Source organism: Salvia splendens, chromosome 16 (genome assembly GCF_004379255.2).
Source record: "Salvia splendens isolate huo1 chromosome 16, SspV2, whole genome shotgun sequence".
NCBI lineage: Eukaryota > Viridiplantae > Streptophyta > Magnoliopsida > Lamiales > Lamiaceae > Salvia > Salvia splendens.
This window is the reverse complement of record NC_056047.1, coordinates 12,809,072-12,831,492: the sequence shown is the minus strand read 5'-3', so window position 1 is coordinate 12,831,492 and position 22,421 is coordinate 12,809,072. Positions and strand designations below refer to the sequence as shown.

The 22,421-nt window shown below is 43.8% G+C and overlaps 1 protein-coding gene across 1 annotated transcript; it reads right to left on the bottom strand.

Moving 5' to 3' along the window:
• Positions 1–6,373: 6,373 nt before the first annotated feature.
• Positions 6,374–11,005, bottom strand: LOC121770202 (homeobox-leucine zipper protein ATHB-12-like). The gene is made up of 3 exons (XM_042166978.1): positions 10,951–11,005; positions 7,772–7,908; positions 6,374–7,633 (listed from the first exon to the last, which is right to left on the bottom strand). Exons 1-3 carry the CDS (start codon positions 11,003–11,005, stop codon positions 7,349–7,351), a joined length of 477 nt encoding a protein of 158 aa, XP_042022912.1. The 3' UTR covers positions 6,374–7,348.
• Between the last annotated feature and the right edge of the window lie 11,416 nt (positions 11,006–22,421).

Here is a 22,421-nt window from a genome sequence, read left to right as displayed (position 1 = left end):
TCCGGCCGTTGAATCCTGAAAAGGTGGGATTCGAAACGGTGCGATGATTTTGAAATCTTCTCCGAATCTGATAAATACGTCCTTTCTTCATCAGTTGAACACTTTTGCTATTGCTTCTTCTGCATTCTCTCTCTTTTGCGAAAAAATTTCCTTCCGCTTTCAAGAATTTCTTCAGAATTTTTTCAGACTTTCAAAGAGTAAGAACTATGTCTTCTTCTTCTTCTTCTGAGTCAGGTAGCGGTAGGAAAGGGGATAAGGGGTCTTCTAGCCGGAAAGAATCCGGGGAGAAGACCGTAGAGCATTTTCACAGCATCTTGAGTAAGGATACTGTGATATCCCTTCACGGAAAATATTTTTTTCCTGGGGGGAAGGTTGCGATTCCCGACGACCTTCATAGGGCTGACTCGCCGCCGGAGGGTTACGCCACCGTTTATGAAGCCAGCTTGGAATGCGGGCTTCGTTTCCCTCTTCCCCCTGCCTTTGTAGAGCTGCTAGATTTTTTTCAACTCCCTTTAGGTCAGGTGACTCCGAACTCTTGGAGGCACTTATCGGCCTTTGCTGCCGAACTGCGTAGGCTAGATAAGGATCTGTCTCTGAGGGCAATCCTTAATTTTTTCCAGTTTAAGAGAAAAGGATCTTGGTTTTACTTGATCCCTTTACAGCCTTTTAGGGCCTTCTGCAAAACCAAGTGGCCAAAGTGGCAACATCGCTTCTTTTTTTATAATAGGACAGCGGCTCCGGGCTTTCCCTGGAGAGGGCCGAAGTCCGTGATTCCTCATCCTCGGTTAGAACCGTTGGACGAGCTCGAGGGCGAGCTCAATAAGATTCCTATGATTAGGAAGCAGTACCTGGAGTCTGAGCTCGTCAAGGGCGACTTCGTGTTCGACTCCTCGTCTTCGGACGAAGAGGCTGAGGGTGAGGATTTCTTTTTTATGCATTACTGCCTTGACGACGAAAACTAACCTTGTTTTCTTGCTTTTTGGCAGTGAACTTGCTAAACAAGTTCGGTCGCAAATCCTCCGAATCTAAGGAACCGGAGAGGCCGAAAACCACCAGCTCGGCGTCTGATGCCGAGAAGAATCCGAAGAGGCAAAAGACCTCTTCGGATCCAAAAAAGCCGGAGTCCACTTCGGCAAAGGGGAAGGGGAAGGCCCAGAAGCCCCCAAGAGCGCCAGAGAAAGACGTGGTCTTGGCGCCTCCTTCGGAACATATCTGTGAGCCCTTTTTATGGCCCACGGACTTCGCCGAGGTGAATTCTCTTCTTGATTTTCTGGCCTTGCTTTTTTCCTGTATTTTTTGTGGCCCCTCGGTTGACTTTTTCCTTTTTCCATTTTCAGAGGAACGATATGCTCTCCAAGCTCGTCGCCGTTGAACTCTCCAAAGCGTCCAACGATTATGCTGAGATGCAGAGGAAGTTGGCGGCAGCTCGTCACCAGGCCGAACAGGCTAAGGCCGACTTTGAGAAGGCCAGAGCTGCTAGGATCTCGGCCCAGGATGAAGCTCAGTTTGCCAAAAACCAGCTCGTCATCCAGCGAGAGCAGACGAAACGGAGGGATGCTGCCGCCGTGGTTGCCCAAGGGGAGGTTCTCCGTGCTTTCGCGGAGAAACTCTTTCTGAGCAATCAATTTTCGGCCTTTGTCGGTGATCTGCTGAAACTGATGACCGATAATGCCGAGCAGGGGCCCGAAGTCGTTCTGCCGCTGTACGGCCGAGAGATAGCAGCTCGTCTCCAGAGTCTGCCGCTCCTTGAGGAGCTTGCTTCGTCCTCGGTCCTGCTTTCTGCTGACCGAGTTCGTAGTTGCCGAGCTGACCGGGACGAGAATATGGAGGCTATCTTTGCCTCCTTAGGGCCAGTTTCACCCGCTCCAATTTTCCACGGAGAGGGTGAGACCGAGCAGCCTGATCAGCAGACCGGAGACAGGCAGGCCGAGCAAGAGGTGCTGCTGATCGGTGATGGGGGCACCGAGCAGGCTGGGAGGAGCAGGGAGGCCGAAGCTGAAGCTGAGGCAGACAAGGAGAAGGAAGCTGAACCTCACCGAGGAGCCGGAGACGAAGCTGGCGGAGTATGATTTCGTCTCCCTTCTCTTAGTTTAGTTTCTTCCTTCTTGTAAAATGGCCTTGAAGCCCTCGTGTAAAAAAAATTTTCTTATGAATGAAAAAATTCTTCTTTCTGCACTTGTGTCTTCGTATAGCTTTTCGTACTCTCTTTTACTCCTGTTGTGGTTTACTACCTGCTCAGTAAACTGAAATGCCGAACTGACATAGGCTGCTTTGTATTCTTAACTCTTAAGGAGCTGGAGGTACTTTACTGGAAGCGGCTGTACTCTTCTGCTTTAGACGAAGCTGAGAAAAAAGCCATAGCTGACCAGATGAAGAATGACGAACTCTTGGCTTGTTTAGTGAAGCTGGAGGCCGACAATAAGGACTTAGAGTCCGAAAAGAAAGATCTGGAGGCCGAGCTGAATACTGCCGTCGCTGAGAGGACTGCGTATGAGGATTTCATCAGCAGGCGCGGGGGAATGACCATCTCTGAAGTTCAGGAACGAGTTGACGAACTGTGGGAGGAATATCATGTACTCCGGAGGAACAATGCGCTGGAGAGCTCGGCTTGCCAACAAGTCGTGAAATCATTGCGGCGCTGGGCTTCTCGGTATGACATCGTTCTTTCCCGGCGTCCTTCAATCGAGAGATTCCTTAGGCATTTCCCGCCAACAGATGCTCATACTCCAGCTCAAACCTCTGATCCACTTGCTCAAAATCCTACTCCAAATCAGCAACGAACTCAGGAGCAACCGGAAACGTCAAGACGAGAACGGACTCAGGAGCAACCGGAAACGTCAAGACAAGGACGGACTGAAGTTCGTAGAGGAGCTGTGATTATGAGTGAGCAAGATCAACAAATGCTTCGTGAAGAGACTCTTCGCCGCCGAGGTGCCAGTACTTCCCGGACTCAAGGAAGAGGAGGTAGGTCGATCAGAGCATCTCGTCGACCTGCTTATTCTTCAGCTGCCCGGAACGACCGAACTCGGCTTCACGAGGATTTTGTGAATAGATGGCTCAACTTTAGCAACCAGGGACAGTAGAATAGTCCTTTGTAATAGTGTAACGCCTTCTCGTAGGGCAGCGGAGTTGTATGCCGAACAAGTTTTAATAAATGAAATCTTCATTTCGCTTCTATCACTGCGTATTTACAGCTTAGCGAAAAAATTTCATCGTGCTCGTCCTCGGTCTTATGAAGTAAACTTCTTTGACCGGACTCGTCTTCGGTCTTATGAAGTAAGCTTCTTTGACCGGACTCGTCTTTGGTCTTGTGAAGTAAACTTCTTTAACCGGACTTGGTCCTCGGTCTTATGAAATAAACTTCTTTGACCGGACTCGTCTTTGGTCTTATGAAGTAAACTTCTTTGACCGGACTCGTCTTTGGTCTTATGAAGTAAATTTCTTTGACCGGACTAAGCTTGTGTCCTAATTTGGCGAGTTTTATCGCGTGGATCGGACTTTCCCTTGTCCTAATTCGGCGAGTTTTATCGCGTGGATCGGACTTTCCCTTGTCCTAATTCGGCGAGTTTTATCGCGTGGATCGGACTTTCCCTTTGTTGCAGTTCGTTTCAGACGGACTGCTTGTTTCTTAAGCTGAATTGTGGTCTTGTATCCTCCTTAGAAGCTTGGACTCACAATCGTTGGCTTATATATGTTCTAAAAAGGGGATCAGCCTTCGAAGAACAAGATACCTCAGTAACATTTGTAAGAGACGACACGCACATAGACAGACAAAACGCACATAGACAAACATGAAACACAAGTAAAAAACAAAGAAAGCACATACCCCTAGGACCGAACTAGACACAAGACTGACTGACCGGACTGTCTCTTACAAATGGAACTTCTTGAGGTTGGAAACGTACCATGTTCGGGGTGCTTGTTCTCCTGACATGTGAGTCAATTTATAAGACCCTTTGCCGAGGACTTCTGGCACCCGATATGGACCTTCCCATGTGGGTTCGAGTTTGCCCAGCTTTTCTGCTCGGCTTACTTCGTTGTTTCTCAAGACGAGATCTCCCACTTGAAATTGCAGCTTTTTCACCCTTTGGTTATAATACCGGGCTACTTGCTCCTTGTACTTGGCTGCTTTTATGCAGGCCAATTCTCTTCTTTCTTCGGCCAGATCTAGTTCGGCTCTCAGTCCGTCCTCATTCAGTTCTGCTGAGAAATTAAGAGTTCGGGGACTGGGTATGCCGATCTCAACTGGAATCACGGCTTCAGTGCCGTACACCATCGAGTTCGGCTCCGGTGTGACTTCGGTCATTTCGCCTGCCTCTGACTCCGGCTGCTGTGATTGCTATGCTTGATGGTGCCGAGCTGATTGCTCGGCACTTTTAAGCGCAATCTGCAAACACTCGCTCTTTTTTGATCACCTCGGATGACCGCTATCCCTCCTTTAGTGGGGAAGGAGTTCGGCGAGGAAGCCTCTGATCGCTATGATCGGGCTTCTTTTTGTCTTCTCTAGATGAGCTGTCTAAAGACCGTTTTCGACGGTCTGCCTCATCGGCACGAGAAAACTGGTCCGCAATGTCCCACATCTCTTGAGCTGTTTGCGGACTGCATTCCACGAGCTTTCTGTAGAGAGCTCCGGGCAGGATTCCATTTTGGAATGCCGAAATGACAAGTAGATCATTGAGATAATCTACTTGTAGACATTCCTTGTGGAACCTCGTCATAAAGTCGCTGATCTTTTCGTCGCGACCTTGACGTGTAGAAAGCAGCTGAGCCGAAGTGATTCGGGCTTCCGCTTTCTGAAAGAACCTCCTGTGGAAAGCATCCATTAGATCTCGGTAAGATCTAATGCTGCCTTGGGGGAGGCTATCGAACCACCTTCTTGCGTTCCCGATAAGCAGCTCGGGAAACAGCTTGCACATATGGACCTCATTGAGACCTTGGTTCGCCATGTTATACTGATAGCGTCCCAGGAAGTCATGAGGATTCACTAACCCGTCATAAGTCATCGACGGAGTTCGGTAGTTCTGTGGCAAGGGAGTTCGGGTGATATCGTCCGAGAACGGAGTCTTCAATGCTCCGTACATGGCGAACCCGACATCTCTTCGGTATGGAGGAGATGGAGTTCTCCTGTGATTCCGGTACCGAGGAGGAACAGGAACATGTCGGGGTTGAGGATTCTTCTTCCTGGAAGACACGGCACTACTGCGGTAGTGACTTTCATGTCTGGATGAGGAGGGAGAATCCACCGTTTTCGTCTCCGGCTTTTGGCCCTTTTGCAGGAAAATTAAGAACTCTTCCTGCTTCTCGGCCAAAAACAACTTGACAGCCTCGTTCAAATCGGGCTGCTGGGAAGACTCGGTGCGATGAGTCTTTGAGCGGCTTGTTCCTTCTCCGTGAGAACTGGAAGTAGATTTCTCCCGAGGCTGTTTTCCAGACCTGCGGGCTGGACTAGCTTCCTCATGGTTACCACGAACGGTATTATGGGTGTTACGTGATCTGGTATGCATTTTTTTTTTTTTGGGGTGGAAAAAGGGTCAAAAATTCGCTTTATCACAAATTTGGTTCTCTGTTTCCCACAGACGGCGCCAGTGATGGTTGGGCGAATTTTTGATGGTAGTAAATGCAGGTAATGAATATAGATCACGACACAAGGAATTACGTGGTTCGATTTACTGAGGTAAATCTACGTCCACGGGAAGAAAGGAGGGCAAGATTGTATTGCTTGATCTGGTTTACCAGCTTACAAATACAGACTTGCTATATGTTATTTTCTGTCTAGAGAGCCCTTTTCCTATCTGATCTAAGTTCTATTTATACATTGAACTAAGATCGTGGCTTGCATCACCACTAACTAGGTCGTGGCTTACATCATCACTAATTAGGTCGTGGCTTACATCATCACTAATTAGATCGTGGATGTCGTGGAGGTCATGAGATCTTGCATGGGTCCACCACTGAATAGATCGTGTAGTGGAGGTCGTGGAGGTTCTGCATGAGTCCACTATCTCCCAGTTCGGTCGAATACTGAGACCGAACTGCTGAACTATTGCCGAGCAGCTTTTGCCGATCTGAGAGTAGAGCTTGATTGGTCGGCTTTTACCGAGCTGTAGGCTGGGGCCGAACTCTTTGGTAATGCCGAACTGATTGGTCGGCTTTTACCGAGCTGTAGGCTAGGGCCGAACTCTTTGGTAATGCCGAACTGATACTCTTCCTTGGTCTTTGGGCTGATGGGCCATCACTGCTTTTGGGCTTGTTTAGTACGTACCCCATCAGGAGACAAGGATAATAGTTGAAAGGATCTTTGTATGATATGATAAATTGATGACAGAGCTTTTGTAATATTTCTGCACTTTGTTAGGTTGCAATATATTCTGCATCAATTGGAGAAGGTTTTTCCATCTTACCATCCTATATCTGAATTGATTAGTTGAATGCTTTTCTTTTGATCTTTTTGTTTTTTAATAGTAAGATATTATAAGTGCACCTGACTACGGAAATAGATAAGGTATTTCTTGATGACGATGAAGCTTACTCGGAGATACGTTTTGCATCTGCAGCAGTGAGTTGTTTAGTTAACATTTCTGGGGATGATTCCCCCATGTTTGTCAAGTGTTTCAGTGTTCTTGGAAAAGCTCTTTAATTTTTGTTAGTATATGAATTAGTATAAAGATTTTGTCATGATTGAGCTATGGGCATGCCGCATGTATGCACAGACTTTCTCAATCATCCACTGTGTTGTTTACTTCTTTGTAATTTCAGCAGAGTAACTGAGTAACCAAAACTTTTAGCTAGAAGGACCAATTTTCTGCTTCCTACTGCTCGTACAAGCTCATTCAGATTTTCCAGAACCTCAATGAAAATATATAGTTTTAGTACTTTTGCGATTCCTAATTCCTGGAAGAATAATTACAAATTGCACTCTGATGGTTGGGTTCTGAAATCTCACCATGTTACAATCGATATGCCACTAAGCAAAAGGTTTGGTAAGTGTTTCGATACAACTTTTACTTACGTGAAATGAGTTTGCTGGAACAGATTTTGTTGCTCTGTGTAACATCCAAGCCTCATTTACGGCTGTCCTATATTTTTCAATATTACATGGCAGCATGTGTTTCTACCTGCTAGCATATGTTTACTTTTTCCCTTTAGACTTAATGCTTTTTTAACTTAAGGAACAGAATGTCATATTTTAAAAGCAACACGAGGCTAATCCTGGATTCTGCCTCATGATCACGAAAATCCATCTGAGATGGCTTTGCTTTTACAGGGGGATTACAGCAAACATAAATAAAAGTTGGAAGAAGTATGCAGTATGAGTTTACATAACGTATCTTCACTCTATATTTTAGAACTAGAAGTCCCACCACTGTGCACTACCTTCAGTATTATCAAGAAAATTACAAGATTCTAAGCTACAACCATTTTCAGGCGATGCTAAGGAACTTTCAGCAATCTGAGCCATATACAGAACACCAGCATCTGCTTCTTCCTCCAGGTAATCTACTCTTGCTTTCAGTTCGCCACATAGCTCATTGCCGTTGATGTCTAGTAGTAATCTTGAGATCTCAGAAGCTGCCAATTTGAATGTATTCTTGTCATTTTCCTCACAATCAGCCTTCTTTCTGAGTTTCTGCACCTGTGAATTGCGAAAAGCTTAGTGTTTACTTAAGCACACTGTATTAAAGGATTAGTCGATAAAGAAAGCTCGCACCTGAACCTGATCATCAATCTAAAATGAGTAGTACATATGAAGCAAGGACTAGAATCCTTATACCTGGATAACCAATGTTTGATTTTCTTTCCTCAATGCCTCAAACTGTAGAGCTAAGTGATCGTAGTTGGACTTAAGCACACTGTATTCCTGCTCGATTTGCTTGGACTTTGATCTAGCCCTCTTTATTTTACAATGTTCTTATAATTCATATTTGTTTATATTAATGAAATGTAATGATGAAATATTGGAAAGGCTGAAATGCCCTTAGTGGCATTTTAGAAAAAAAGGAGGATGAGAAGAACATGGAAGACCGTAAAGAGTGAAAAAGGACTTCAAATGATATTATAACCATACACAGAGTCGTCTGGTGTATTTTTTGGAATATGAGTATCTCCAGCATTCGATCAACTTTACGTAAGGGCTAATTTTGTAATTCACTCTATATTTTAACAGAAAAGAATGTAGGACCATTTCGTTTCCAAAGGAGAAAATTATCCACCTAATCCAAGAAAATGTTATACTAAGAAAATACCGTGTTCTTATCAATGTGAATAAATCATAAACAAACCTATTAATGAATTAAAAAACAGCTCAAGGGAGATTGTGAGCATGCTTGTACCAAAATTATTCAATTAGGATGCAACAAATTGCAAAACGTTTTGCATAATGCAACAAATAAAACGAAAATCAAGGTGAGCTATGGTGCTTTATGTGTTGTTTGTTTGTACATATTTTACTGCAAGAGTTAGAAGTGTATGACACTTCATATTTCTTAGTTTTGTGATTTGGTTTATTGCGTGCAAAGAATCTTCCTTTACTCAAGAAACATCTAGTCTGAGTTTACGTGCGACTTTGGGTTGTGAAAAAGGTTCCACAAAAAAGGCATTTTAGCTTTTCTACTTTTCAACTACTCCATCCACCTTTTGCAATTCATTCATATACAAATAATCCATGATCCATTGAAATTAATTAGTTTAGAAAAAGCAAATTGCGTCGTGTTAATTTATAATGCCAATACATATGCGATAATCCAGGTCAAACAATTATATAAGTTCTTTCAATTTGTTAGGTATTTATTGTTACATATGATATGTTGTTCTTCTATTAAACGGAGAAACTGCATGCTATTCAATCTTATTATTAGGGCTGGGGAAAAATATCGAAAAATGATATATCGCTCGTATCGTATTGAAAAATATCGAAAAATTATCGGATTTTCGATATATCGTAATTTTCGATACGAAACGATACCGTATCGTAAGTTTTCGATACGATAACGATATGAATTTCCTTATATCGCGATATATCGTTTTATATCGAATATACGATATATATCGATATTTTCGATATATCGTTTTATATCGAATATACGATATATATCGCTATTTTCGATATATCGAATTTCGGTACGATATATCGAAATATCGATACGATAACGATATAGATATCCTCCATATCGAAAGTTCGATATATCGAAATTCGATATATCGAAACTTTCGATACGATAACGATATGAAATTCTTTCATATCGATATTTTCGATACGATATACGATACAACGTTTTCGATACGATATATCGTATCGACCCACCCCTACTTATTATATATGGACTGATTCAAATATGTTCTAGCTAGTTGTCGACAGCCCCCAATAGTAACACATTAAGGATAGGTAAAGAAAAATACACTTATTACATTAACATGAATATTATGCATTGATTAAAAATGAGTTTACCATAGTCAATTGTTCATAGTTTTCATGATTTGATTATGAATAAATTCTGAATATACCAAACAATCATCCATCAGTAGACATACTGATACGTTCCTATATCATATTATTTAGTAATCTTTGATTCAACAAATCTTTCTTGTTAGTTAGGTTTTAATATTATATATAGGATAGATTGTTATCATTTTATGCAACCAATGAATGAGAAAAATATTACTTTGCCCTACTTGGCGTTACTTACAACTCAAGAAATCCAGAATCCGCGCTGCCCGACGAGAGGCTCGCGCACAGCCGGTTCTTTGCTACCGCCGATCCTTCGTTAGGACGCCGGTGAAACCGGATACGACGTAGGGTCGTATCATCTAGTGCTTTCATTGATGTACTCATGAATCGATTCAACAACAACGGCAAAATAGCCTGGAGCGGCCATCGCCCAGATACGTTCGCGAACGGAGCCTCGCGTCGTCCAACTCGATGAAAGCACCAGATGATACGACCCTACGTCGTATCCTGTTTCACCGGCGTCCTAACGAAGGATCGGCGGTAGCAAAGAACCGGCTGTGCGCGAGCCTCTCGTCGGGCAGCGCGGATTCTGGATTTCTTGAGTTGTAAGTAACGCCAAGTAGGGCAAAGTAATATTTTTCTCATTCATTGGTTGCATAAAATGATAACAATCTATCCTATATATAATACTAAAATCTAACTAACAAGAAAGATTTGGTGAATCAAAGATTACTAAATAATATGATATAGGAACGTATCACATACCTAGGGGATCTGGATTCATAGAGAACGCAGCATAATAATTGAGAGCTTTTAGCAATATACTATTTATATATGAAAAGATAAATTTTATCTTAAAATAATGGGACAGTTCAATTCACACCCAGGACCAAAATTCAAGGTTAATTATAAGGTCAAAAGGTTTATTAAGAACTACTGTTTTCGATGCATTAGGTCAAAAACTTTTGATGATTGGGAAATGTAATATTCCTGTTCATTAATTATTGATTGAGTATAATATGATGTGGTCGGAGATTGATGTTTTCGTTTACAATGTTCTTACAAAAATCATTGTAAGACAATGCAATAATCAAAATCATATAATATGTAGTAGGAGTATAAACTAACTAGTAAGATCAAAGTAGTCGGGACAACAGTTACAGTACTATAGTAGTGTAAAGGTGATGATCATGGCTGCACGGTAGAAATTAGTAAAGAAACACAAAATTAAAAAAATCATAAGATGAAGTGCATTTTTTCAATGACAAGTTTTTAGGATTATATAGTTCACCCAATATAGCTTTACGTGTCCAAAATAAAGGCAAGGATTGAAACAGAGAAATATTTCCATGATTTAGTTCATGAAAAATAGTTTGATATGTATTTACTTAATTGTGACACAATTCAAAACCATCTAAACTAAATTTGAAAATTAGGATTAGCTTCAGATATATTATATGATTAACCTTTTCGTTCTTGTTTTCTCTTCTAATAATACGCTTAACCTTTGGCATAGAAAGTCAAACTAAGTGTTGAATTCTTGCTGGAAAATGGCCCCATCTTTTGGAAAAGGAAATTGTAAAATCTTAAGATAATTAATCTAAATATAGCTAGATCTATAATAATTCATCAGAATATTATAATTCAACAACATGTATATATATGGGTCCATATCGTTACTGGACATGACCCCTCTGTATAGACTTTTGTTTTGCATGAAACAAACCTTTAACAAAAAGCTTCAACCCACCCCTTAATTATTTCTACTCTTTTTTAAAAGCTGATTGATATACAATTGTTCTGATTGAAAAAATGAATTCATAGTACTAATTAATAAGTTGCGTTCATGTTTTATGCTCGTGGTTGGTTGGAAAAAATCTGAAATCTTATTTAAAACATTGAGCTAGGACAATAACAAGGAATATAGTAGTACTACTAATTACAGTTGTATATTGGCACATCTGACTATTTTGAGTTGTGAGTTTCACCTTTACAAATGGGTCATAATACCAATCGCATTAATTTTATGGTCAATCGATTGACTGAAATTGATTCTTTATTGACTCATACAAATATTCACGAAAAGCATGCATGTGTGTGTGTGTGTGTGTGTGTGTCATTCACACACCAATTGATAAATACTACTAGTTTACAAAAGTAGGTTGATTGTCATTGTGCAATTATAAGTGGTCACGGATGAGTCATTAGTTTTTGAATATATGAACTTTGAGGATTACAGTGTATGAGCGTGACGTCGAATCGTTGAACATTATACGCTAGCTTTTATATATATGTGGAGTAATCATGGTCATTTTTAACAATTATTACCTCTATAAAAATATGAATTCACTTTTATTTGTCATTATCATATGCTAGGAGTACTATTTAATAACATCAAATATAAATAGAATATATTTTGGTGTTTTATTTTTTCTGTAACACAATACATTCCGAAATTAATTACTGATGGAGTACGTACTAAACAAGCCCAACAGCAGTAAAGCCCATCAGCCTAAAGCCCAAGAAAGAGTATCAGTTCGGCATGACTAAAGAGTATCGGTCCAGCATGACTAAAGAGTTCAGTTCGGCACAACCACAGAGTTCGGCCCCAGCCTACAGCTCGGTAAAAGCCAACCAATCAAACTCTGCTCTCAGGTCGGCATCAAGCTCTACTCTCAGATCGGCAAAAGCTGCTCGGCAATAATTCAGCAGTTCGGTCTCAGTATTCGACCGAACTAGGAAATAGTGGACTCATGCAGGATTTCCACCTCCACTACACCCACGATCTATTTAGTGGTGTCAAGCAGTCATTAACTCATGCAGGATAGTGGACCCATGCAAGATCGCCACGATCTCCACGACATCCACTACCTAGTAAATGGCTGCATGCCACGATCTAGGTTCAATGTATAAATAGAACCTAGATCAGATAGATAGGGTTAGGTTCTAAGACTCTCTCGCTTTCTAGAGATAAAATACAAAATAGCAAGTCTGTATTGTAAGCTGTAAGAAAACAGATCAAGCAATACAACTCTGCCCTCTTTTCTTCCCGTGGACGTAGATTTACCTCAGTAAATCGAACCACGTAAATTCACCGTGTCGAGATCTGTGTTTTCCAGCATTCACTACACCAAAAATTCGCCGATTCATCACTGGCGCCGTCTGTGGGAACAGAGAACCAAATTTGTGATAAAGCGAATTTTTGACCCATTTTCCACCCCAAAAAAAAATGCATACCAGATCACACACTACCCGTAATACCGTTCGTGATAACCGTGAGGAAGCTAGTCCAGCTCGCAGGTCTGAAAAACGGCCTCGGGAGACATCTACCTCCGGTTCTCACGAAGAAGGAACAAGCCACTCCAGGAGTCATCGCACCGAGTCTTCCCAGCAGCCTGATTTAAATGAAGCTGTCAAGCTGTTCTTGGCCGAGAAGCAGGAGGAGTTCTTAACCTTCCTGCAGAAGAGCCAACAGCCGGAGAAGACAACGGCGGATTCTCCCTCCTCATCCAGACATGAAAGTCACTACCGCAGTAGTGACGTGTCTTCCAGGAGAAAGAATCCTCAACCCCGACATGTTCCTGTTCCTCCTCGGTACCGGAACCACAGGAGAACTCCATCTCCTCCGTACCGAAGAGATGTCGGGTTCGCCATGTACGGAGCATTAAAGACTCCGTTCTCGGACGACATCACCCGAACTCCTTTGCCGCGGAACTACCGAACTCCGTCGATAACCTATGACGGACTCGTGGATCCTCATGATTTCTTGGGACGCTATCAATATAACATGGCGAACCAGGGTCTCAACGAGGTCCACATGTGCAAGCTGTTCCCCGAGCTGCTCATCGGGAACGCCAGAAGGTGGTTCGACAGCCTTCCTCAAGGCAGCATTAGATCCTACCGAGATCTAATGGATGCTTTTCACAGGAGGTTCTTTCAGAAAGCGGAAGCCCGGATCACTTCGGCTCAGCTGCTTTCTATTCGTCAAGGTCGCGACGAAAAAATCAGCGACTTTATGACAAGATTCCACAAGGAATGCCTGCAAGTAGACGATCTCAACGATCTGCTTGTCATCTCGGCATTCCAAAATGGAATCCTGCCTGGAGCTCTCTACAGGAAGCTCGTTGAGTGCGGTCCGCAGACAGCTCAGGAAATGTGGGACATTGTGGACCAGTACTCCCGGGCCGATGAGGCAGACCGTCGCAAACGGTCGTTAGACAGCTCATCGTCCCGAGGAGACAGAAGGAAGCCCGATCATAGCGATCAGGGGCATCCTCGCCGGACTCCATTTGAAAGAATTCAAAGGGCTCCGGTACAAGACAGATTGGGACCCCGTCTCAACCCCGAGAAGCCGCCCGCTCAGTTCGTACCGCTGAACAAGTCAAGAGCGGAAATTTTCGAACTACATTCCGATATGTTCGAAAGACCAAAGCGGATGACGAAATCAGCCGTGCGGCGACCTCAGGATCAATATTGCTCCTTCCATCAAGCCCACGGACACGATACCGAGGAGTGCCGAGATTTGGCTGCAGGTATTGATGTTCTTGTGAAAACAGGAACATTAAAAAAATACCAAAGCAAGCAGCCGAAAAAGAACAAAAGGCAGAGAGGTGCGAACTGCAATCCCCAGGATCCGAAAAGGCATGAGGATCCCGAAGACGACGACGAGCCGCAATATGATGGAGTAATCCAGACTATTGATGCTCTCCCTGCCGGGAAGACTAAGTCGTCCCTAAAAGCAGAACGCAGAGGTTCCAATCAAGAGGAGCCAACACATAAAAGGCTGAAGAAAGACGAAGTGATTACATTTTCAGATGCCGATCCCGTCCCAGCCATCTCTCCTCACCAAGACGCTATTGTCATTCAAGCCGGAGTGGCAAACAAACTGATCCACAGAGTATTTGTGGATACAGGAGCATCAGTCAGCATTCTTTTTAAAGAATGTTTCGATAAAATGGAAGTGGATCCAGCTCGGCTCAGTCCGGCTCCGCTTCCTCTGAAAAGTTTCGCCCAGGAGGACACCCGCCCTGAAGGTATTATCAGCCTTCCAATCACGGTGGGAAAAGCGCCTACAAGCTCCAATACGATGATCGAGTTCTTTGTGGTGAAAGCTCGGTCCCCGTACAACATCATCCTGGGGAGAGACTGGCTCAACACAGTTCGGGCCGTTTGCTCTACTTATCACCTCACCATCAAGATCCCTACTAAAGGAGGGATAGCGGTCATCCGAGGTGACCAAAAGAGAGCAAAGGAATGTCTACAAATTGCGCTTAGAAGTGCCGAGCAGTTAGATCGGCACCATCAAGCATAGCAATCACAGCAGCCGGAGTCAGAGGCGATGACCGAAGTCATACCGGAGCCGAACTCGATGACAGTTCAGCTGTACGAAGACGATCCATCCAGAACGGTTAAGATCGGCTTCGCGGGAACGCCTCTACTTCGAGAAAAAACCATCCAGCTCCTCAAGGAGTATAAAGACGTCTTTGCATGGTCTCCGTTGGACATGACCGGAGTGCCCCCCGAGGTAATCACTCATCGGTTGAATATTGATCCTTCGGTCCGGCCGATAAAACAGAAGCAAAGACTCTTTGCGGCAGAACGAAGTCAAGTCATCCATGACGAAGTCCGTCAATTATTGAAGGCGGATGTGTTATTCGAAGTAAAGTATCCTTCGTGGGTGGCCAATCCTGTCATGATCAAGAAAAAGGAAGGAGGATGGCGGATGTGCATAGATTTCACCGATCTAAATAAGCACTGTCCCAAAGATTGCTATCCCCTTCCGAATATAGATAAAAAAGTAGAAGCTTTGATCGGCTTCGAAATTTTCTGTTTTCTTGATTTATACAAAGGATATCACCAAGTGTTGATGGATGAGAGTGACGCTCCGAAAACAGCTTTCATTACCGATTTCGGCATTTTCGCTTATAAAAAGATGCCATTCGGTTTAAAGAATGCCGGAGCCACTTATCAAAGGATGGTAGACAAGCTTTTTCGGCACCTGATTGGAAAGGAGGTCGAAGTGTATGTTGACGATATAGTCGTCAAAAGCAAAAGCACTTCGGAGTACGAGCACAACCTCAAGTCCACTCTCAGCGTGCTCAAGAAAGCCAACCTCAAACTTAATCCCCAAAAGTGTACCTTTTTGGTAGATTCGGGAAAGTTTCTGGGTTGTTGGGTTTCAAAGGACGGACTCAAGGCAAACCCCTCAAAAGTTCAAGTCGTTCAGAACATGGCAATGCCGAAGTCCATACATGACGTGCAAAGGCTAACCGGATGTCTAGCCGCACTGAATCGATTCCTTTCCCAAGCAGCCGAAAAGCAACTGCCGTTCTTCAAGGTGTTGAAAAAGGCACCAAAGTTCGAGTGGGGAGCCGAGCAGAAAAAGGCCTTCGACGAGCTCAAAAGTTATCTAGCCGAGCTTCCTATTCTCTCTGCTCCAACCGAAGCCGAAGTAATATTCTTATACTTAGCGGCATCAGATCAAACCATCAGCGCGGTGCTTGTACGAGAAGAAGGCCTAAAGCAGTTTCCCATCTACTTTACAAGCCGAGCATTAAGAGGTCCAGAAACAAGGTATCAACCTCTGGAAAAAATTGCTCTGGCGTTAGTAAATGCAGCAAGGAGACTGCGGCCATACTTCTATGCTCACAAGGTATGCGTCTTAACCGATCTGCCTCTTCGGCAAGTTTTGACCAAGCCAGAAGCATCAGGCAGAATCGCCAAATGGGCCATAGAGCTGGGAGAACACTCAATCGAGTACCTACCTCGGAAAGCTATCAAGGGACAAGCCTTGGCAGATTTTCTTGCAGAGGCCAAGTTCGATCAAGCAATCCCTGTCATTGCCGAACAGAAAAATTCTACCAATGCCGAACTAGCACAGCCCTTGGAATCCGAAGTAGAGCCGCCAGACTGCTGGAGCGGATTCGTAGATGGAGCTTCAAACAAGATAGGAAGTGGAGCTGGTATTTTACTCGTCGCTCCCGACGGACACGAGGTAACCTACTCACTTCGGTTCCTATTCCCCACTACTAATAATGAAGCCGAGTACGAAGCCCTCCTGGCCGGACTCCAGTTAGCGCAAAGTCTACTCGTCAAATCTCTCAAAGTCCATTGTGATTCACAAGTCATAGTAAATCACATGTTGGGTGCAAGTGAAGCTCGTGACGAGAGAATGAAGAAGTATTTGGACAAAGCGCAAAGCATCAGCCAAAGTTTCTCCTATTTTCGGATAATCCGCATTCCCAGAGCGGAAAATAGCCGAGCAGATACCTTAAGTAAGTTGGCCTCAGATCCGAGCTCAAAGGCGGAAGAATTAATGCATCGAAGCATTGATGAAGCCGAGGTACATTCAGTATCCAGCTCGCCGAACTGGATGACACCGATCTTGCAGTATCTGGATCAAGGACAATTGCCCGAGGATAAGAGAGAAGCTCGGAAGATCACGTGCCGAGCACTTCGGTACGAACTTCATGAAGGAGTCCTCTTTAGAAAGTCTTACCTCCAGCCGTTATTGCGGTGCGTAGGACCAGAAGAGACGGACTACATCCTCAGAAAAGTTCATGAAGGATCGTGCGGCAGCCACATCGGAGCTAGAGCTTTAGCTAAAAAAGTTCTAAGATGGGGATATTATTGGCCAACCTTGGTACAAGAAGCAGTGCAGCTCGTCAAGACATGCCCTAAGTGCCAAATCCATGCAAATATCCCAAGGATGCCGCAGACCGATCTATCCACTATGCAAAGCCCTTGGCCTTTCATGCAATGGGGCATAGACATAGTGGGACCACTTCCTCAAGCTCCTCGGCAAATGAAATTCCTAATCGTTGCCGTGGACTACTTTACGAAGTGGGTGGAAGCTGAACCATTAGCTACGATAACGAGCTTGAAGGCATTGGATTTCATCTGGAAGAACATAGTGTGCCGATTCGGCATACCCCACATCCTCATCTCGGATAACGGGACTCAGTTCACCGACAAGACGTTCAAGAATTGGTGCCAAGAGCTGAATATTCAACAGCGGTTCACTTCGGTCTCTCATCCACAAGCAAACGGACAAACGGATGTAACAAATCGTATCCTGGTGAAAGGGTTAAAAGCTCGGTTAGAACAAGCCAAAGGACAATGGGTAGAAAATCTCCCTCAAGTCCTATGGTCCTACCGAACTACACCCACAACCTCCAACGGTGAAACTCCGTACAGCCTTGTATACGGCACTGAAGCCGTAATTCCGGTGGAGATCGGCGTACCCAGTCCCCGAACTCTAAATTTCTCCTCAGAAATGAATGACGACGGACTGAGAGCCGAGCTAGATCTTGCCGAAGAAAGAAGAGAATTGGCATGCATAAAAGCAGCCAAGTACAAGGAGCAAGTAGCCCGATATTACAACCAAAGGGTGAAGAAGCTGCAATTTCAAGTGGGAGATCTCGTCTTGAGAAACAACGAAGTAAGCCGAGCAGAAAAGCTGGGCAAGCTCGAACCCACATGGGAAGGTCCGTATCGGGTGTCAGAAGTCCTCGGCAAAGGGTCTTACAAATTGGCTCACATGTCAGGAGAACAGGTACCCCGAACATGGCACATTTCCAACCTCAAGAAGTTTCATTTGTAAGAGACAGTCCGGTCAGTCAGTCTTGAGTCCTGTCCGGTCAATGTGCTTTATTTGGTTTGCTTGATCTTTGTTTCTCTATGTGCTTTTTATTTGTCTCTGTGCGTTTTGTCTGTGTATTTTGTCTGTCTCTGTGCGTGTCGTCTCTTACAAATGTTACTGAGGTATCTTGTTCTTCGAAGGCTGATCCCCTTCTTAGAACATATACAAGCCAACGATTGTGAGTCAAAGCTTCTACAGAAGATACAAGACCACAATTCAGCTTAAACAAGCAGTTCGTCTGAAACGAGCTGCAACAAGCCAACGATTGTGAGTCAAAGCTTCTACAGAAGATACAAGACCACAATTCAGCTTAAACAAGCAGTTCGTCTGAAACGAGCTGCAACAAGCCAACGATTGTGAGTCAAAGCTTCTACAGAAGATACAAGACCACAATTCAGCTTAAACAAGCAGTTCGTCTGAAACGAGCTGCAACAAGCCAACGATTGTGAGTCAAAGCTTCTACAGAAGATACAAGACCACAATTCCGCTTAAACAAGCAGTTCGTCTGAAACGAGCTGCAATAAGCCAACGATTGTGAAGTCCAAGCTTCTAAAGAGGATACAAGACCACAATTCGGCTTAAAAATCAAGCACTTCGTCTGAAACGAACTGCAACGAAAGTCCGATTCTCGCGATAAAACTTGCCTGAATTAGGACAAGGGAAAGTCCGATCCACGCGATAAAACTCGCCGAATTAGGACAAGGGAAAGTCCGATCCCCAAATTAGGACAACGGAAAGTTCGATCCGAGCGATAAAACTCGCCAAATTAGGACACAAACCAAGTCCGGTCAAAGAAGAGTTCACTTCATCAGACCGAGGACAAACATCAACTCACCCCGTACCTTTATCCAGAATGCCGAAGTGATTCACTTCACTTTTCGGGGGGGGTAGTGATGGAGTACGTACTAAACAAGCCCAACAGCAGTAAAGCCCATCAGCCTAAAGCCCAAGAAAGAGTATCAGTTCGGCATGACTAAAGAGTATCGGTCCAGCATGACTAAAGAGTTCAGTTCGGCACAACCACAGAGTTCGGCCCCAGCCTACAGCTCGGTAAAAGCCAACCAATCAAACTCTGCTCTCAGGTCGGCATCAAGCTCTACTCTCAGATCGGCAAAAGCTGCTCGGCAATAATTCAGCAGTTCGGTCTCAGTATTCGACCGAACTAGGAAATAGTGGACTCATGCAGGATTTCCACCTCCACTACACCCACGATCTATTTAGTGGTGTCAAGCAGTCATTAACTCATGCAGGATAGTGGACCCATGCAAGATCGCCACGATCTCCACGACATCCACTACCTAGTAAATGGCTGCATGCCACGATCTAGGTTCAATGTATAAATAGAACCTAGATCAGATAGATAGGGTTAGGTTCTAAGACTCTCTCGCTTTCTAGAGATAAAATACAAAATAGCAAGTCTGTATTGTAAGCTGTAAGAAAACAGATCAAGCAATACAACTCTGCCCTCTTTTCTTCCCGTGGACGTAGATTTACCTCAGTAAATCGAACCGCGTAAATTCACCGTGTCGAGATCTGTGTTTTCCGGTCAAAGAAGAGTTCACTTCATCAGACCGAGGACAAACATCAACTCACCCCGTACCTTTATCCAGAATGCCGAAGTGATTCACTTCACTTTTCGGGGGGGGTAGTGATGGAGTACGTACTAAACAAGCCCAACAGCAGTAAAGCCCATCAGCCTAAAGCCCAAGAAAGAGTATCAGTTCGGCATGACTAAAGAGTATCGGTCCAGCATGACTAAAGAGTTCAGTTCGGCACAACCACAGAGTTCGGCCCCAGCCTACAGCTCGGTAAAAGCCAACCAATCAAACTCTGCTCTCAGGTCGGCATCAAGCTCTACTCTCAGATCGGCAAAAGCTGCTCGGCAATAATTCAGCAGTTCGGTCTCAGTATTCGACCGAACTAGGAAATAGTGGACTCATGCAGGATTTCCACCTCCACTACACCCACGATCTATTTAGTGGTGTCAAGCAGTCATTAACTCATGCAGGATAGTGGACCCATGCAAGATCGCCACGATCTCCACGACATCCACTACCTAGTAAATGGCTGCATGCCACGATCTAGGTTCAATGTATAAATAGAACCTAGATCAGATAGATAGGGTTAGGTTCTAAGACTCTCTCGCTTTCTAGAGATAAAATACAAAATAGCAAGTCTGTATTGTAAGCTGTAAGAAAACAGATCAAGCAATACAACTCTGCCCTCTTTTCTTCCCGTGGACGTAGATTTACCTCAGTAAATCGAACCGCGTAAATTCACCGTGTCGAGATCTGTGTTTTCCGGTCAAAGAAGAGTTCACTTCATCAGACCGAGGACAAACATCAACTCACCCCGTACCTTTATCCAGAATGCCGAAGTGATTCACTTCACTTTTCGGGGGGGGTAGTGATGGAGTACGTACTAAACAAGCCCAACAGCAGTAAAGCCCATCAGCCTAAAGCCCAAGAAAGAGTATCAGTTCGGCATGACTAAAGAGTATCGGTCCAGCATGACTAAAGAGTTCAGTTCGGCACAACCACAGAGTTCGGCCCCAGCCTACAGCTCGGTAAAAGCCAACCAATCAAACTCTGCTCTCAGGTCGGCATCAAGCTCTACTCTCAGATCGGCAAAAGCTGCTCGGCAATAATTCAGCAGTTCGGTCTCAGTATTCGACCGAACTAGGAAATAGTGGACTCATGCAGGATTTCCACCTCCACTACACCCACGATCTATTTAGTGGTGTCAAGCAGTCATTAACTCATGCAGGATAGTGGACCCATGCAAGATCGCCACGATCTCCACGACATCCACTACCTAGTAAATGGCTGCATGCCACGATCTAGGTTCAATGTATAAATAGAACCTAGATCAGATAGATAGGGTTAGGTTCTAAGACTCTCTCGCTTTCTAGAGATAAAATACAAAATAGCAAGTCTGTATTGTAAGCTGTAAGAAAACAGATCAAGCAATACAACTCTGCCCTCTTTTCTTCCCGTGGACGTAGATTTACCTCAGTAAATCGAACCACGTAAATTCACCGTGTCGAGATCTGTGTTTTCCAGCATTCACTACACCAAAAATTCGCCGATTCATCAATTACCAATATAACATAACATAAATTATCATATACAATAATTATTGTGGTTTTGTACCAAGGATTGTGAATGAATGACAATTTAGTCTATTTCAAACTCATGGTGATTCATCACAGAAAGAATTATAGCAATGAAAAGAATGAAAAAGAAGAGAAGAATTTTTATTGATTCCACTCTACTATAACAACCAGCTTCTTAGGCCATCCACAACGCTGTCTCTATACCGTCTCTTAAACCGTCTCTTAACTACTATTTGAGCACTATTTGAGGGCCCCACTGTCCTTTTTTCCTCCATCTCTTAACTAAGAGACGGAACCTGCAACGCTCCGTCTCTTAACCGTCTCTATACCGTCTCTTAATTACTATTCATTCAATTTAATTTATAATTTTTTTTAAAACCCAATTCAATTTAAACAAACACACTTTATTAAAATTAAAACAATATTACAACTTAACATTAAAAAAAACGAAGACATAATTAAAATTCTAAAAAAATAAAAATGACATAATTTAATCTTCTCCGCCAAAGTTTTCCCAAATGTGCTCAATTAGATCCTCTTGGAGTTGGGTGTGGGGGTGGTGCGGCTTCCTCCGCCTCTCGTCGTCGATCTTCTTCGAGTGATTGTTCCATTAATTGGCGCATTTGCTCAAAAGGATCCATTTGTTTGAGTTGATTGAAGATGGAAATTGGAGTGATAGAGAGGATTTGAGAGGAATAGATGTGTGTTTGTGTTTGAAATGAGTATGGAATAGAATTATTTATAGAGTAAAAAAATTAAAAATTTAAAAAATGAAAATAAATATTTAACGGTAATATTACCGTTTGAAAAAAAAATTTTTTTTTATTAAAAATCGATTTTTTTAAAAAAAATGAATTATTGCGTCATCAGTGACGACGCCCACTCGCGGGCCAGCGAGTGGGCGTCACGCACGCATGGGGACGTGCCACGTGTCCTTGGCGCGTGGCGAGACATCTCGTCTCGTGTCTCGCCGAGACGAGCTACGCGACGAGACGGGCGCGAGCTGGAGACGAGATGGGCGCTGCAATGCGTCTCGCGGGGGTCTCGTCTCTCCGAGACGAGACGCGAGCCCGGCGCGAGACGCGTTGTGGATGGTCTTAGAGATTAAGTAGTGATGGAACATTGGTCCAAAGGTGAAGGTGATTGAGCTCCCGAGAGCAAATTGCTGTAAATTATGTTATGTGTAAAAGCTGTCCACTGCTTAACTTTTATGACTTTGT